Below are 16,383 nucleotides of genomic sequence, written 5' to 3'. Positions count from 1 at the left end.
TGACACTACTTTGAAAAAAAAAGATCAGAGCACACAGCATGAAACAAACACAGAAGAAAAATACCATAAATGTTACCTTTTGCTCTTTGTGTTTCACATCATCCTTTGCTGTTGGCTTTACTGGTTTACCCTTGGGAAGAAGAAAGATTACATCCTCATTTTGAACTGGTCAGATTAGTTTTAAGATACAGCTACTTAGGAATGACATTGGGAGTTTACCAAGAAAGTCACACCATTCTAAACAGATTTCTTTATTCCTCATGCTATGTACTCAAAGTCAGTTCATGATGTGTTTTCATGGTCTGTTTCTTTGACTATGTCTGCAATAACGTATTTCTACCCTTGTAGTCTACTGGAAAAACAGTTTCCTGAGCCACAAAAGATCATATCCCTGTCAGAGCAGTCATGTGCTCCAGTGGATGACAGTTTTACAGTGCTTTAGGTATACCACAAAGGTAATACCCATACATGCACTTTGTGCCCAAACTTGGAATGAAACTACTTGGAATGAATAAAAATTATTACCCCACCATTTGCAAGTATCTCCTGTTTAAAAGCAGACTATAAAGCCAAGCTGTTTAAAGGGAGACACCCTATTTTTTCACCTGGTTTTCTGGATTATATGTGTATGTAAGTATAGGATAATTACATGTTTAACCCTAAAACATAAATACAGTACACACACATACTCATTTATTCAGTGTTCCTGTTCTCCTTGTAGTTCCAAAGAGGACAGACTTGCTCATATGCACAAAATTTCTGATGTTGCAAATAAAAACTAATAAAGCTTTTCCTTACCTGCTCATCTGACTCCAGAAGTTTTCGGTAGTCAGGTGGGATAGTATCGTCTCTTTCTCCAAGTTTGTCTCTGTGTTCAGATTCAGCCTTTTCCTGAAAGCATTTAATTTTTTAACAACTTTGATACTTAAGTTAGAGATAGTAACAAACAGTAAACCAGAGTGCTCATTAAACTTAGGACAGATGCCTTTTTTAATTTAGAATTTTAAAACTACCAAAAAAATCCTATATTTTATTTCGCTATGAAGTGTGTTTCATGCCTAAAAGTTTTAAAACTATTAGCTCTCAATAAGCGTACATATTTAGTAAGTTAAACATGTATATACACAGCACCACCCCAACATAAAAAAAAAAGTCAACTTTCAGTTCTGCTTTTCAACAATACGACTGAAAGAAGTCATTCCATACTTCCGCATCGAATCTCATCCATGCACTATAGCTTTAACACAAAACTGATGTTCCTGCAATGTCTTACCTGTGAATGCATCTGAGCACCTGTAGCGGAACCCAGGGCACCTACCCAGCTCACACCCAAACTGATCAAGAGTGGCCTACACTTCTCATCAGACTTAGGTGCCAGAGTCAGTTTCAAACCCAACACAGCTAGAAGGCAGAGCGCCACAAGCTCCTGAAAACTGCATCAAGGAGGGAAGCGTTCCTTCCACTACATTTATTTTTCAATTTATGCTGCTTTCATTTCAGGCAAACGTACCAGAAACATGCCATACAAAACACCTGGTTTAGATACAAGGAGGTTTTTAAGCATATTGTTGAATAATGTTTTTGTGTTTGTTAATGCAGACATTTTAAGGATCTCTTCTTTATAATTTTTTTTTAATATAAGCATTTTCCATGCCTTTGTAAAGAACAACACATGAAGAAAGCCGGCCTCCTACAGGTCTGCTGAAGCACAGGATTTGCTGAGATCTTGCACATCAAGTGTTCACTCCTTCCTATGGCAAGGGACAACGCTACCCAGACTGTACAAACCTGCTCCTAACGCAGTGGAGCCTAGTTTTAAGATTAGAAAGCCCCTTCTAGATTCCAGCCTAAATTTATTCATGGGAGCTTATGTTGTTTTTTTCCCTCAGTAATTTTCTTTACCTTAAGTATTTCAGTTTACAATTTACTATTACTACTACTAATATGCAGAAATGCATCTGATTTTCTTATTAGCAGAAAGGTCTTTATAGAATTACATGAAGAAAGACTGAATGAAGACAAAACAAGCAGAAACAAACAAGTTAAGAAATATGACTGATGAAATGAATGTGTCCGTTGATGACCTTGGTATTTCTGGGGTTGTAAAAGTCAAAGTTTGACAAAAAGAGGGTCACAAAATTAATGTGAGAAATGGAGGCCAGAGAAGACACCTGAAAAATAATTAGAATAACAGAAGGCACTGAATCAAATTATTGCAAATTTCCTGTAATATTTCAACACTCACCTCCAAGTGGCTAAAGTATATTAACTAATTCAACGCTTTTCACAAAAAACACAAGTAATCCAGCTGATTGAAAAGTGCATGCTTAGAGGAAAAAAAACAGTGAAGTGGTTGATATACCTATATATAGGACAACATAAGAGTATGTTGTTTTTTTTCTAGTAACCTTGCTCCTACATCTGAAAATCACATGCCATGTAATCCTATGAGTATGTAAGAAATATTACAGTATACCATTAAAAAAAAAATTCAAGAAACCAGGTAAGTATCTCAGGGGTTTTTTTGTTTGTTTATTTGTTCCCCAGACTGCATAATTTTCAGAATTTTTTTTTTTACCTTTACTTTATCCACAACTGGTTTGTTCTCATCAGGGTCAGGTTCTCTCTGTCCCAGGGAATCAGACAGGAGATCCAAGGCTTCATCCATCTCTTTTCCTCCCTATCAAAGCATAAACACACTCGTGAATGCAAATCAGCTGTAAAAATAATTTAATTAATCCAGCTAATGTAAGTACTGACTAATAAACCGTCAACTTCAGTGAACAATGAGCAATCATGTCTCCCTTTGTAATTACAACGTAATGCAATAGCTGGGGAAAACAATTACAGAATATTTAGTCTTACAGAAAACATCATTTCAAGAGGGGTAATGGAAGTTATTTTAATGGCCTTTGTTACACATAAGCCTAACTGATCTAATGAGAACAGTTCTTTGAAAATATTGTGTTTTGGTAATTGCCATTCAGTTTGCAAACACCATTAGCACTGCAGATTAGCTTCTCAGGAAGTGTCAATCTGAATTAAAACTTATTAACATTTTATCTTTACAATATATATGGTCTTTTGGTAATTCACACCAGTTTTACTCAAACGCTGGTTAGAAAAAAAGCCCTCAAGACCAACTAAAAGCCAAGGGGGAGGAGCTTTATATTCCACGTTCAAATTTGGCTGGAAACACTAGAGGGAGCTCCCACTGCACGTACCAGAATGGAGAAAGGCGGCAGCGTGCAACACTACCACTAAATGCAACGAAGGGAAGTTCTCCTCGTCTTGGCGCTCGCTGTCCCTCCGTTAACCTTGAACTCCTCCTTTTATAGGCTTAACAGATGATATTGCCACTGCAATGACTACACTATCATTATTTTAAATGTTCTCATTACCTAACCAGGTAAAGAAAGGTGTGGTTCGGTTAACAGCCCAAGACTAAAAATGAACCCATTTGCACAAAGGTACTACCTGCGTTGCCCCACAGAAAGGAAATACACACATCCTCTGATGTCCTCAGTAACTCTGGAGGAATCAGCACAGGACTAGGCACTTCCTTTTCGAAGTGCAGGTGGGGAGGTTTCAAAGGCAGGCTGAAATACAACAGTGAGTGGAACTCGACAAAACAGGCAGACCAGTCTTTGCAGTAAGTTGAACACAATGTGTCCAGAAACTCACACTTTTTTTTTTTCCCCAGAAAGAACTTTTTTTTACCCTCCATGGCAATAAATTATTTAACTTTGCAAAAGACTATACTGGTAAAACGGGCCAGATCATGCTGCCATCTCTCTCCGTTAGTCAGTTCTTAGTTTGAGATAGAATCGAATCGAATCAAATCGAATAATAGTTCAGCTGGAAGGGACCCGCAACAATCATCTAGTCCAACTGCCTGACCAGTGAAGGGCTGACCAAAAGTTAAAGCATATCATTAAGGGCATTGTTCAAAGGCCTCTTAAACACTGACAGGCTTGGGGCATTGACCACCTCTCTAGGAAGCCTGTTCCAGTGTTTGACCACACGCTCCATAAAGAAAGGTAGATACTAGATGAGGATCTACAGGAGAGGTTGCTTACTGAGGTAGAAGAGAGTGGAGCTGCTGAGTGCACTGAAGAAACTGTAGCAGCAGAGATAACATCTGAGGAATCTGCAGGCTTTTTATCCTCCCTGGTTTTCTGAAACAAGACACAGCATCATTACTAACATAGAGGCCTAAGAGAAAAACATGCATTGAATTCCACGCATCTAAATTCAAATGCCTATACGGTTTATTTCTAGGACTTTATTTTTCTTAGAAGCTCTAATTATTTCAGATTTCCCTTCCTGAGAAGCATTTTGCAACTGGTTTGCATCTCAGTTTGCTCAAGTTCAATCTTCCATTTCAACTACTGGGTTAAACCCTGGCACAGCTTAAGTGAGAGGCAGGGTTTATGTTACTTCAGAGGAGCTAAGATTTCCTCAACTCCATTTATACTCCTAAGTAACATTTTTAAAAGTCCCAACTGCAAAGCATTACTTATGCAAGCAACTGGTAAAAAGATATGACAACTAAATTATCTATTTGTTGCTAATTATTGAAGTCCTGCTCTCTCTTCTGTATCAAATTTACTCACCTTTATTACAGTTGGCTTAGGTAATGGTGCAGATGGAGATGGAGAACAGGAAAATCCTTCTGTCAAACCCTCTAAAAGATCGTTTTCACTCATAGGCTATCATTGAAAAAAAGAGAGGCTTTCAAAACTTTTCATCTATTAAAAAGTGAACAGGTAACACAGCCTATCCCCATTTTTAAACTGAAGACTGAGAAACCTTACTCACATTTGAGTAAGTAATTAATGAATGAAATATTAATGAAATGAATGAATATTCAATTTTTTACCTGGGACTTTTCTTCAAGTTTTGGTAAGAGTGGTTTTCCATCTTTATCCTACAAAAAAAAAAAAAAAAAAAGGCCCTTACATTAAACCAAGCAGTCCTTAAACAACCATGCCATTACAAATACTCTGAAAGCATTCATGGAATGACAGAAAGCATTACACAAGAAAATGATCCAAGTAGTATCCTCTAGCACCTACTGCTGTTACTCAAGGAGTCATTTAAAAAATCCAGGTCCTGTAACTTTGAAAACTCTGAGTGCTGAAAAGGGATTCAGGATTCTGAGCCTCCCTACGTAATTGTGCTATTTCCATGGAAATAGCACAATTAATAAATAAAACCACAACTTCCAGATTGGTGACAATACTCCTGGATGCAGAGTCCAGAAAGACTGTATCTTTTCACACCAGCAGCTGTGACAGGTGGTGTGCAAGTCTTGGCTATATGTAAGCATGTTATGTTAAATGAGTCATGTGGTGATATTCATAAAAATAGCAGCTTGAAGCGTTGGTTTTTTTAACAGTTTTGACCAAACACAATTTATTAAGTTCTAAAACACAAAAAGCTAATCAAAGACTCCAGTGCACTAATCTCAGACAAAATTATTCATGTGTAGGTACTTGCATCTAAACCACTTGGGTGCCTATACAGGCATCTAATGACAGATGTCAGATATTCAGGAACTAGAAACTGCAATTTTTATATACTATAAAAATGGCTGAACTAAACATCAACATTTCAAAATTAAGTAAGAGTTTCAGTTTCATCCATATATTCTGAGGAATGAAACAAAAGTAAGACTACAGCACATGAAATAAATTACTTTTGCTTCTGTTAATCTGTACTCTGGAGGAATTGTTCCTTCATCTTCACCCAGTTTTTTGCATTCTTCCTGTTTGGTTTTCTCCTATGAAGGCAAAATAAAAATAGTATTAATAAAACGAAGTAACTACATCCCAACAGAAAGGCATATGAGCAAGCTTTCAAAGTCTCCAGTCTACTAATTCAAATTAGTCTTTAAATCCAACTACCAGATAAAAATCTCATGCAAATTAGAAGAAACCCTTTTCTCTTGAGAAAGCCTTCATTTCTCTGCCTGTTTCCTCCTGTGTGTATCAGGAGTAGCTCTACCTATTTCAATAAAAATCAACAGTTAAGTAAATAGACAAGCATGGACCAATAACTAGCATTATACCTCTGAGTCTTAATTCTTGACTTTTTTTTTAAATCCACTCAACAGCTACCTGGCCTGCATGCAAAGGAACGCTGATCAGAGAAATTGGTAGCCAACTTCAAAAAGGACTACACATCATGCAAGTTATTTTGGAAGATGACAACTAAGAAAAGGTAGTAAAGCCAACTTTGGAAACTTCTCGTTGATAAGAGTTCCAGCCCACCAGAAGAGCTGTCCTCTATTTTTGCCTCCAGTCAATACCACATGGCCCATGGTTTGAGGAGGCAAATGGGGGCATTCAGACTGTGACTGTGAACAGCATTCCCTTAAGACAGAATACACACATTTCAGTGACTTACTTAAGGCTCCCTGTTAAAATAACAAGATCAGTGAAAAACCCAAAGTGTTATGTATCATTCCTAATTTAAATACCTCATCATAAAGTTGGTTCCTTTTGCAAAAGGACCACACTGTATGCCACCTCTGACATGCATGCTAATTCTGCTTTGGTTCAGCAGTAAGACACTAAGCAAATGCAGTTTTCAGAAGCTGAGGGAACTACTGCACTGTAATAGGCAAAATGATTAAGAAAATGTAATCACTGTGTTGAAATCCCACTAGTACTTCCTAAGCAAAACACAAATGGTGTCACAAGTAAATTTTGTTTTTAAAAAAACCTGCAAGTATTATCTCTAAATTGTTTCTAGCCTGAGGAAATACAGTAACATCAAAGATAATTACATCAAAAGTCTATTTTTTAAGGTCTGATTGTTTCTCTACCTTAACTTTGTCCACAGTAGGTTTCTTTTCATCTGGGTCAGGCTCCCTCTTTCCTAGGCTACTGGACAAGGCTTCCAGTGCTTCATCTGCAACGTTACCAACCTGTAAGGGTATTGATATAGTAAAAAACAATTCTTAGTTTGGAGCTCAGCTGCACCTGAAGAAACCTGTACGTATACTACCACTGCCAGCTACTACCGCCAGCCACACATTACTTAAGGTAAAAATTGAGAAGTAAACTAAAAAACTGTAATGCTTCTCTCCTTAGTTGTCTTTACAAACTTGGGATCTGCTGAGTTCAAGGCATAACAAAACTTTGACAGGGGTTGCTCTGTAAACAGGCTTCACCTTTCTGAAGACTTACAGCTAAAATGTTCAGCGGGGTATGGGGGGGCTGTTCATTTTTTTCTTTTTTAATAGAAGCATATATATTCTGAGGAGAGATGCAAGAATGTCAGCCTTTAATGCAATCTTCCAAAATACTTAGTAGGAAAATTATGATTTTTTTGTAGAGTTTGTCTTTTCCTTCAGTATCTATTAAGTTCACAAACAGCATCCCTTTTAGAGTAGACCACAAGAACTGTCAGTTTCACTTCCTCTATTAAGAAGGTCACTGACTTTCCCTATTCAGTTTGTGCTTGACTTAATTGTTCTGGAAAACCGTCGGCCTTTGTGGCTTACCTCTAGGGAGGAAGAATATGCAATCCCGAAATAAACATCTTGACAATACGCTATACCATTGCATAAATGAAGCACTGAGTTTTGCATTAGCTCCAGCTAAGACTACTCACTGAAGACACAGCTGATGGAGCTGCAGACTGCACAGCGCAAGCTGTGGCACGAGGGACTACTTCATCCTCAGTAGCTTTTGCAGACACAGGATCTGAAGGCTTCTGAAACAGAACAATTACACTACATTTTACTGAATATGCTCAGAAACCCAAAATGTACCTGTTAAGTGTCCTTTTTTTAATACAATACAAAACAAGAAAGAAAAGTCTCAGCTTAAAGGTAGCAGCCCCTCAATTAAGGACTAAATGTCAATACTGCATGTTCCACTGAAGGCAACGGGGGGGGAGGGAAACAGAAACAGAAGAAAGTATTTTTCTTGATAGTAGCATTACCCAGTCTTAGCAAAACTACCAGTGTCAGTGTCTTCAGTGAACTAGAAAGACATACTTTGGATGTGCTGCTGGGCTTTGATGGTTTGGATTCTACTGCAGGCTGTGCAGGGCAGGCGAAGTCTTTTGAAAATTCATCAACAAGATCACATTCACTCAAAGGCTGCAAAAAAAGACGTATGTGGTATGGGTGACTCACTGCCTGTTTTTAATTTATTTTTTCAAGAATTATATTTGAATTTTTCAGAAAGCAGAAAAACTTCTTGTAGCCTACACCAAAATAACCTTTCACATTTACATGCAACAAAACAGCATGAATTTCGCAGTACATAAAATTATGAAAACCACTTTTCAGAATGAGTCAGTTGCTTTGTTATCAACAGTCGATATAATGTACAGAACATTATGTTCAATACTTTTACAGGGCTAATGAAAAGGAAAATGCAACCTCTTCATTAGAAAAAAATTGCTAATATTTACCAGATAGTATTTACTGTAATAGCACCATGTTGTTATAATACTTCAAGTAAAAATTACATATAGGTAGTGGAAAGCAGCACTATCAGATTATGATTCTGCCATTTTTATGGGTTTTTTTCTTTTCTTCCAGCAGAACTAGAGTTCCTTCAGAGGCAGTGTCAGCTGGAGCACTGACTGCCGACAGCAGTTTTCTGCACGTTTTAGGTAAAAGTGAATAAACTGCAATTTTAGTTCCCTACTCTGTGATTTATTACAATCTGTTGATCCTATGTGATCTATGTACTTCCATGATCTACAACTAATGTTCCTGGGATCCTTCAAACTACTATTTACACCTAAATGTTCAAGTCTTTGCTAGCAGTGATCACCAGTCACTTGCTACGTGGAACTTAATTTGTTAGGGTTCATTTGGTCAAATTCATAACATATAAAATGACATTTCTAAAGAAAAGTCTCTTATTTTCCCTCCCACTTGCCTTCCTTTAGCAATCAGTGCCCCTAAGTCTTTAAAAATTTTGCATCATGTAAGGCCGACACCACTTTTCATAGTGACTGAATTCCTCTTTCAACCACTAAATCAAAAAAGCCTAACAACTTATTTTCACAAAAGTAATGCCACTGCATGTGCTTAAAGGTATGCAGAATGGAGGCCCAAAGTAATAGAAGCCTTAGGTGAACTCATGAAGGAAGAACTACTTTGTATTCATCAGAAATCAAGGAAGAACGGTAAGCGATTGAAGGTTTTTCAGCTATTGACATAATTTTTTTTGTTTTGCTGGTTTTGGTTTCACAGATCTACATTACTGATGATACCACAGGAGGTATGGGCAAACACATCTGGCTCAATATCACTTTCTTCAAATTATAAACAGTGAAGTAGTGCTGAGAAAAATACTGTAACATAGGACTTCAATAGCCCTGTGATTCACTTACAGAATAACTATTAAATTTTATCCGTGTGTCTGACTGATGAGGGTGGAAAAGCATACGAATACTTATTCTTATACTAAGCACTTAATTCTTTTGGCATAAGGCCTCATAATTCTGACCTCATCTTCTGCTTTGTTTTTTTACTGGACTTCAGTCAAACTATGAACCAACCACCCTTAACTCATGCCATGTTCCTCTTCTGGAGCTTTTCTTTTTTGTGTGTGCCATCTCTGTTGCGCTCCCTGTGAAACAGGAAGGCTTGTCTTCTAGCATTAGTGCCTGGTTCTCTCAGAGCACAGCTGCTCTTTTTTCCTTATGACATGCTTGGCAGGCATTCCTTCTGTGCAGCTCTTATGCATCACCCACTCAATACGATTGCACATCTAGGACCTGACACAAAAATTTTAGAGATGTAAAGTCTATTCATCCTGCCTTTGCATTCCTCCAGATTTCTAGCTTGAATAACAGAAATTACTTCATATTTCTGCTAAAAAAGCACAGTGTTATTCTCACTCCAATTGGTCCTGACCTTCACACTCATTTCAGAATAATGGAGGTTTATGTGTACTTTTCCAATTTCAGCAGCACTCCTCAACCCACAGTATTTCCAAAGTGAAGCCCTCAGTTTCTTCAGTGCACAGTTCCTTTGCTTTTCCTATTTTTGCTTGCTTCCTGTGCATTTTCAATTAACTTTTCTAACTTTCTCTTTCAATCTACCCTGTAGTTGCTACACCACGATGGATACTTTTTGCAAAGTTCAAGTTGTTCTTTTGCATTAGGAGAATGTCCATAGCAGCTTTTTCCTTCTTTTCAGTCATATTCCTTTATATTTGATGACTAATGAGAGAAAACTGTCAAGACAAAAGGATTTTCCTGCCTTGCCCCTCTGTGTCCTTCAACAGCTCCAACAGGCTTCTACCTTACAGTAACTCCCCATACAGCTTTCCTTTCTGTCAGCAGTCATTTCTGTAACTCTCTCCTATCTTTGTGATCTGTAAACCTTTTTCTTACCATGAGCTCTTCATTCACAGCCAGTGAATTTCAATAAAACTAACTTTCACTTGACACTTCAGATCAGCAGGTTTTGTGCAAGGACATAAACACACAAGCAGACCAAAAGACTTACATAATGGCACAGAGAGAAGTGATGACAGAGAAGGAGAAACAGGGTAGCTATTCACACTCCTACAACATTGTCAGTTTTCTAACCTTAGGTTTTTCTTCAGGCTTTGGCAATATTGGTTTTCCATCTTTATCCTAAAAATAAAGTAAATAGTATTGGCATTTTTCCACTGTTATAAGAAGTGCCACACTCTTATAAACACCAGCAAAACAATACAAAATAAATGATACACACAAGATTACATCAGTGACACAGTAACAGCACTGAGGGAATACTTACTTGGCCAGGTTAAGTGGATAAAAAAAAGAAATGTGATGTTAGCACAATATAAATGGGCCATGAGACCAAAAAGTGTTCACTCCTATCTGTATCAACATGCAGCAGGAATTAATTCCATAGTAAAACAGCAGGAATTCATCCAGTAGTAAAGAAGCTTTGAGTGCAAAAAACAACTGCACTTGAACAAATAGAGGATAAAATCCCAGGTCTGTAGTCAGGCAGTCTTGAAAGCTCTAAAACAAGGGGTAAAACAACTTCTTTCAACACAGAATGTTAACATTCAGTTCCAGCAAGGCCAGTTTATATAGCAATCTTGTTAACAGCTGTTATAACCATCACAAAAACTTTCAATTCTGAACTTCATGGAAAACACATCTCAGTTCTATTGTTTTGCTTAACTTTGAACAAATCTGCATTGCTTGAAGTGACAATATGAAAAAATGAGTGTAATTTTCACACCATTTTACCACACTGAGGTTTAATATCAGAAACAAGTAACACTACTCTTGGAGAAGGAATGTGTGACCTGGGAAGATGAGATCTTTGCTCAGAATGCCTGAAAAACCCAGTCATGCCCACAAATGAAGGGAAGGAAATTAGAGATATAGAAATCACCAACTGGAGAAAGCCACTGATTAAATAGCAGTTTTGCTTGTTTTCTGCATGTTCTTTCCCTCTCCTTGACAAAATAAAGTGTCAGATAAAGTGCCCTATTTACAAAACAATGGACATACGAAAAACTTACCAACTCTGGTGTTAACCTGTATTCTGGAGGTATTGTATCATCATGTTCTCCAGCCTTTTTTTCTTTCTTCTCTTTAGCTTTTGCCTTTAAAAGAAAGAACAAAAAAATCACTTAGAGAAATCAAAATAAAAATTGAAAAGTACACTCAACTTCACAATCAAGATTCTTCAGCCTACTGTTTGAAGAAGTACTAGCACCAGACAAAATCATTCCATATATGAAGATACTAAAACTCCTCAATCTATTCCTATCAAATTTCTGTGGTAAAATTGCCATGGCTTAGGAATTAATGCCATATGTGAATACCGCTATATAATTTTAAATTCTAATAAACTTCAGACACTATTCAGAGCCACGACTTTGTGGCAGGTAATGTTAGAATTTTTGGGGTGTACAAAATCCTCAGGTTTGCTTGGATTTCATCATTCCAGTTATACAAGCTTTATTTCTGTATCTTTTTCCATCAGTCCTATTGAAACACAGCTTTTAATTCTCTGGACCTCCTTCATGAAGCAATGCACCCACTAAGTTATCTGAAGGCCCAGACTGACTGAATCTGCAATACAATTTGTCAAAATTGAGCTCCAACATCTTCTCTCAGCAACAAAGTATTTTCTACTATTTCCATCATTTGTTTGCTCTGAGCTTTAAGTGAAGACAGGGGAAAATAACTGATACTAGTAGGGTTATAGGCAGAGTTTGCAAAACTAAACAAAAAAGTCAAAGTTTAACATGCAAACACAAGGCTGCTGTTAAAATCTAGCTGTTGAAGAAAACCAAAGTCTTAGAAGACACAGCAGAAGGCAAGACCCAAATCAGAAACATAATGGGGTCTGACAAATAAAGGAGTAAGTGCACTAAAACCCCCAAAATTAATTAAAAAACGAACAGCAAATACATGCAAAACAGAAGCTTGCTGTAAATTGTACGCAGTCCTTGCAGAAAAAAAGAGAGCAGCTATAGCTAACACAGGGAAAGTGTATGTATGTATGCTTGTATAGCCAATGAAATGCTTATCATTCTCCAGGCCATCCTACTATATTCTATTCCACCTGTACCCACTCAGGATTTTGTCATTTCTTAATTTTCTTCATCATGTAAGACTCAGACATTCCTTAGGTTTTTGATAATAAAGTTGCTTTGTTATTATTTTACACATTTGTACACTAACAAAGAGGACTCAGGATTCCATGGGAGAGTCTGAAAGCTGCTGTAAACAGGAATAAGATTATACCTCTGACACCTCTACAACTGGGCTAAGATCTTCTTCAGGTTCAGGTTCAGGTCCACCAAGAGTATCAAGAAGAGCTTCCACTGCATCATCTTTAATTTCCTGTATTTAAGAAAATATGCAAATCATTTTATTATTTCTTTAAGTTGACACAGGTACTACCTTACATATCTTTTATGCTGTCTATTAAGCAAACAGCCAGCTCCAGACTGGTCATTTCTGTTTGGCTTTACCTGATTTCCTTAACATCACATTGCACAACATGGCAAATTATGTGGTAAGATTAGCACAGTCTCATCAAGGCATATCTCCTCTTAAAAAGAGGGGAAAAGACAAAGGAAAAAAAAAAGTGAAGCAACATGTAACAGAAGTGCTATATGCATAGAAATGGCAAACACAGAAAGTGTTAGGTCACACTTGCTTTCTACAGAGGAAAAAAGAAAGGCTTGTAAAACATGAGAAAATTACCTCATATCCAAGTTTTAAACATGCCTCACATAGATAACACATTCACTTTTATACCCTATTGCCTCTAGTCAGAAGACCTAGTTATTCTGCAGAAGAATCCAGAAGGAAAAATCATCTGACCCATCAAGGCCGGATGTTTAAAGTACAGTTAAAAGTCTGAGCAATGGCAATTCCTATTATTCCTGTACTTTCTATGATAAACAGGATTTGCAACTGAAACTGAGGACGATGAGCATCTTTACAGAATCAGGCACATATAAAATACAACACATACTTGTAAATTCTAATTAGAAGTTAACCAGTCAAAAAACGGCTATGCATACCTCTTTTGACTTTGTTTTCTTCTCCTTAGGAGGAACTGAGGTCTTCACTGAACTTGCTGCTTGTGCTTGCACGATTTCTCTTTCCTTGCTTGGTTTCTTTTACATAAGGGCAAAATGAGAGATACAAAATCAGAGGCAAATTTGCAAAAATAAAAAGAAGGGGAAAATTGTCAAGATAATTTTAAAGCAAAATATTAAGACAATAATGGCATGCAATGGTAAGAAAAATATCAATACCTCTGTCAGACTCTTTTCTTCAGCAGAAGCAGTACTACAGGTAAAGTCAGATGACAGGGCCTCTGCAAGTTCATCATCTGTCATTGGTTTCTGAGCAAGACATTGCAAACTAGGTTATGATTATTAAAAGTTCAAATACCAGTGCTGTCAAACGTGGTTTAAAATCAGGATGTGCTCCATGCTTACTCACACAATGACCTCATAAGCATATGTTGCTGTCACAGAAAAAAGAAAGATATTTCCCCCCACTGGTTGATTTCAGATAAGCTTTTATTTTTAGATGTTAAACTTATAAACAGTAAAATTGAGCTGGGTTACAGAATTCTCTTGCCAAGTATAGAAATTAAAGAAATCTTTGCTAAAGACGTTACAAAGAGACTCCTGCATGCACAGCTACTATTTCTTCCCTTTGTTATTATTACACCCAATATCTCTATGACCATTTATTTGACTTGTTTGGGCTTCAGTCAGTGTCCTGAAAATTCCTACTTCTTTATTAAAAACATCTGTGCCAAATTCTATTTAGTTTTATCCCTATCTATGTTATCTGGCACCTCACAGCCCTCTCCCACTTCCTGGAATCTTTGGAAGACAGGCAACATTTAAATTTTCCTAGGAATCCAATGATAATTGGGTTATTTTCACCTTCCAATGTAAACAAAAAGTCTTACTTCATCTTGTTCATCTACTTTTGGTGGGACTCCATCTTTGCCATCCCCTTTGCTCTAAAATGAGAATTAATTTTGTAATAAATTCAAAGCAAAAACATACAATATGAAAGAAAACACACATCAAGAATATTTCTTTAAACTCACTAACCTTCAACAACTTAACATACTCTGGAGGGAGACTACCTTCCCGTTTACCCATTTCTTCCAAGTATCTTGAATATACATCTTCCTATGAAAAGAACGCACACGTTAATGTTTTTGTGCTCTTGTTTATTGAAATACATTTCTAATGTAGAGCTATCTACAACAAAACTTCTGGAAGGAAAATATGAGGGTTGGCTAGGTCAGAGGGCCAATCCTGAACCATGACTATATAGTGCCTTTCAGAACCTAGTGTCATGGACATACATCTGGACTAGCTCCAACAGTACAAGTCATGTAGCAAAACTCTGCGTCTCCATTGCCAGACTCCTTCTGCATTAACATAAGCCATTTCAGTGTCTCAGGCCATAGAATGTATTGCGGTACCTAGATTGCATTTTAAATATTTATAAATTCCAAAATTTTTATCATGTCCAAGTACTGCACTGAGCCATTGAGCTTGTAATCTTAATCCTTCTTACGTTACTCTCTCATTCTAACTCAGAAAAAGTATGCATTCTTCCCCAGATTCTCAATAGTTTACTCTTTCTCAGGTAGAAATGAGATCTCCTAGGTTGTTTACTCTCTCTTACATCTTCATCACTGTCTTTTTTTAAATCCACTGGAGACCATGTTTGGAAGTCACTTCAAAAAGCAACAAAACTTCTTTGTTGACACTTTACTGTTTTCTACTGCAGTACATCCGTAACTATCATTTCTGTATTACTGAAAACAACACTGAAATGCAACTGTGCAAACTGTTTTACCTCTTAGCAGATCAAAGTGAGAATACTGGATCAACGTAGTAGTGAGCAACTACAAACATAATTTAGAGATTAATTTTCTAAAAAAAAAAAAAATAAAAAATGTAAAATACCGTAACTTCCGGACCAGTGTAAACAGGACTAGTAGGCACATCATCTTCAGGTCCACCTAGGGTATCTATTAGGCTATCTAGTGCCGACTCATCCATACCAGGCTAAAAAATAAGGAGACCATTATGAAGTTACCATGCTGTACAAAGGAACACAAAAATATGAATCATATGGTGAATCTGTAGAAAACTCCTGGAAACTAAAGCAAAAGCTTTCCTTCAGTAGGTCCTGCACTTGCCAAATTTTTCAGTGAGAACTGTTCTTAAACTCATTCTACAATGTCAGTAACAAGACTGTATTTATATACAAGCTGATATACATGCATACATATACAAACATAACTGAAGATAAAGAATAATTAATTTTATGCTAGTTATGGTAGAAGTGATTCTAAATAAGTCCGATTTGACAAAACACAAATGACATGCCACTAGTTTATTACCTACTCTTTCAGACAGTCCTTCACCACCACCATACATAACTACTACACAGCAATGCTTCAGCAGTTACTAATTTATTTTTTCTGAAACTGAAGCGTTTCAGAGAGAGAAGCACTCTCCAAGACATTTTTACAAGGGAAGCATTTGCCTGGGACTGTGTTTACCAACCTCGGTACTTGACTTATCAGCTGCAGTAACCACACTTGCACTGGCTGCCTCTGCACCAGCTGTGCCAGCCGCTATGGACATCTTCTCAGACTTAGGCTGGAGAAATGAGAGAAAAATTAAGAGACAGCCTTATTATATGGCCCTATGTTAAAAAAGCTAGAGACAAAACAAAGTAAAACAAAGATGTTCTATTCAGGCATGCCTATGTATTGTCCCTCTTCATCTACATTTTGAATAAAAAAGATAAGCTGGCTCTACCTAGTGGCTGAGTGGTCTAGAAGTGGAGTAGCTGCAGCTTGCATGATAGTGAGCCCAGCCT

The 16,383-nt window shown here is 37.1% G+C and overlaps 1 protein-coding gene across 2 annotated transcripts in view; it reads right to left on the bottom strand.

Moving 5' to 3' along the window:
• The window catches only part of CAST (calpastatin), a gene marked incomplete at its 5' end in the record, with an annotated part of 62,880 nt that overhangs the window by 5,758 nt on the left and 40,739 nt on the right, over positions 1-16,383 (bottom strand). For both annotated transcript variants that reach the window (XM_082013674.1, XM_082013675.1), the window contains 19 exons: positions 77-130; positions 799-891; positions 2,579-2,680; positions 4,080-4,178; positions 4,617-4,712; positions 4,883-4,930; positions 5,702-5,785; positions 6,833-6,934; positions 7,624-7,725; positions 8,012-8,116; positions 10,573-10,620; positions 11,511-11,594; positions 12,745-12,843; positions 13,533-13,628; positions 13,770-13,859; positions 14,441-14,494; positions 14,589-14,669; positions 15,459-15,560; positions 16,065-16,160. In XM_082013674.1, coding sequence (XP_081869800.1) covers positions 77-130; positions 799-891; positions 2,579-2,680; positions 4,080-4,178; positions 4,617-4,712; positions 4,883-4,930; positions 5,702-5,785; positions 6,833-6,934; positions 7,624-7,725; positions 8,012-8,116; positions 10,573-10,620; positions 11,511-11,594; positions 12,745-12,843; positions 13,533-13,628; positions 13,770-13,859; positions 14,441-14,494; positions 14,589-14,669; positions 15,459-15,560; positions 16,065-16,160 — 1,635 coding nt within the window. The remainder of the gene's footprint in view (positions 1-76; positions 131-798; positions 892-2,578; positions 2,681-4,079; positions 4,179-4,616; positions 4,713-4,882; positions 4,931-5,701; positions 5,786-6,832; positions 6,935-7,623; positions 7,726-8,011; positions 8,117-10,572; positions 10,621-11,510; positions 11,595-12,744; positions 12,844-13,532; positions 13,629-13,769; positions 13,860-14,440; positions 14,495-14,588; positions 14,670-15,458; positions 15,561-16,064; positions 16,161-16,383) is intronic.

The sequence above is a fragment of the Phaethon aethereus genome (genome assembly GCF_964289735.1).
Source record: "Phaethon aethereus genome assembly, chromosome: Z".
Taxonomy (NCBI): domain Eukaryota; kingdom Metazoa; phylum Chordata; class Aves; order Phaethontiformes; family Phaethontidae; genus Phaethon; species Phaethon aethereus.
This window is presented reverse-complemented; position numbering and strand designations above follow the sequence as displayed.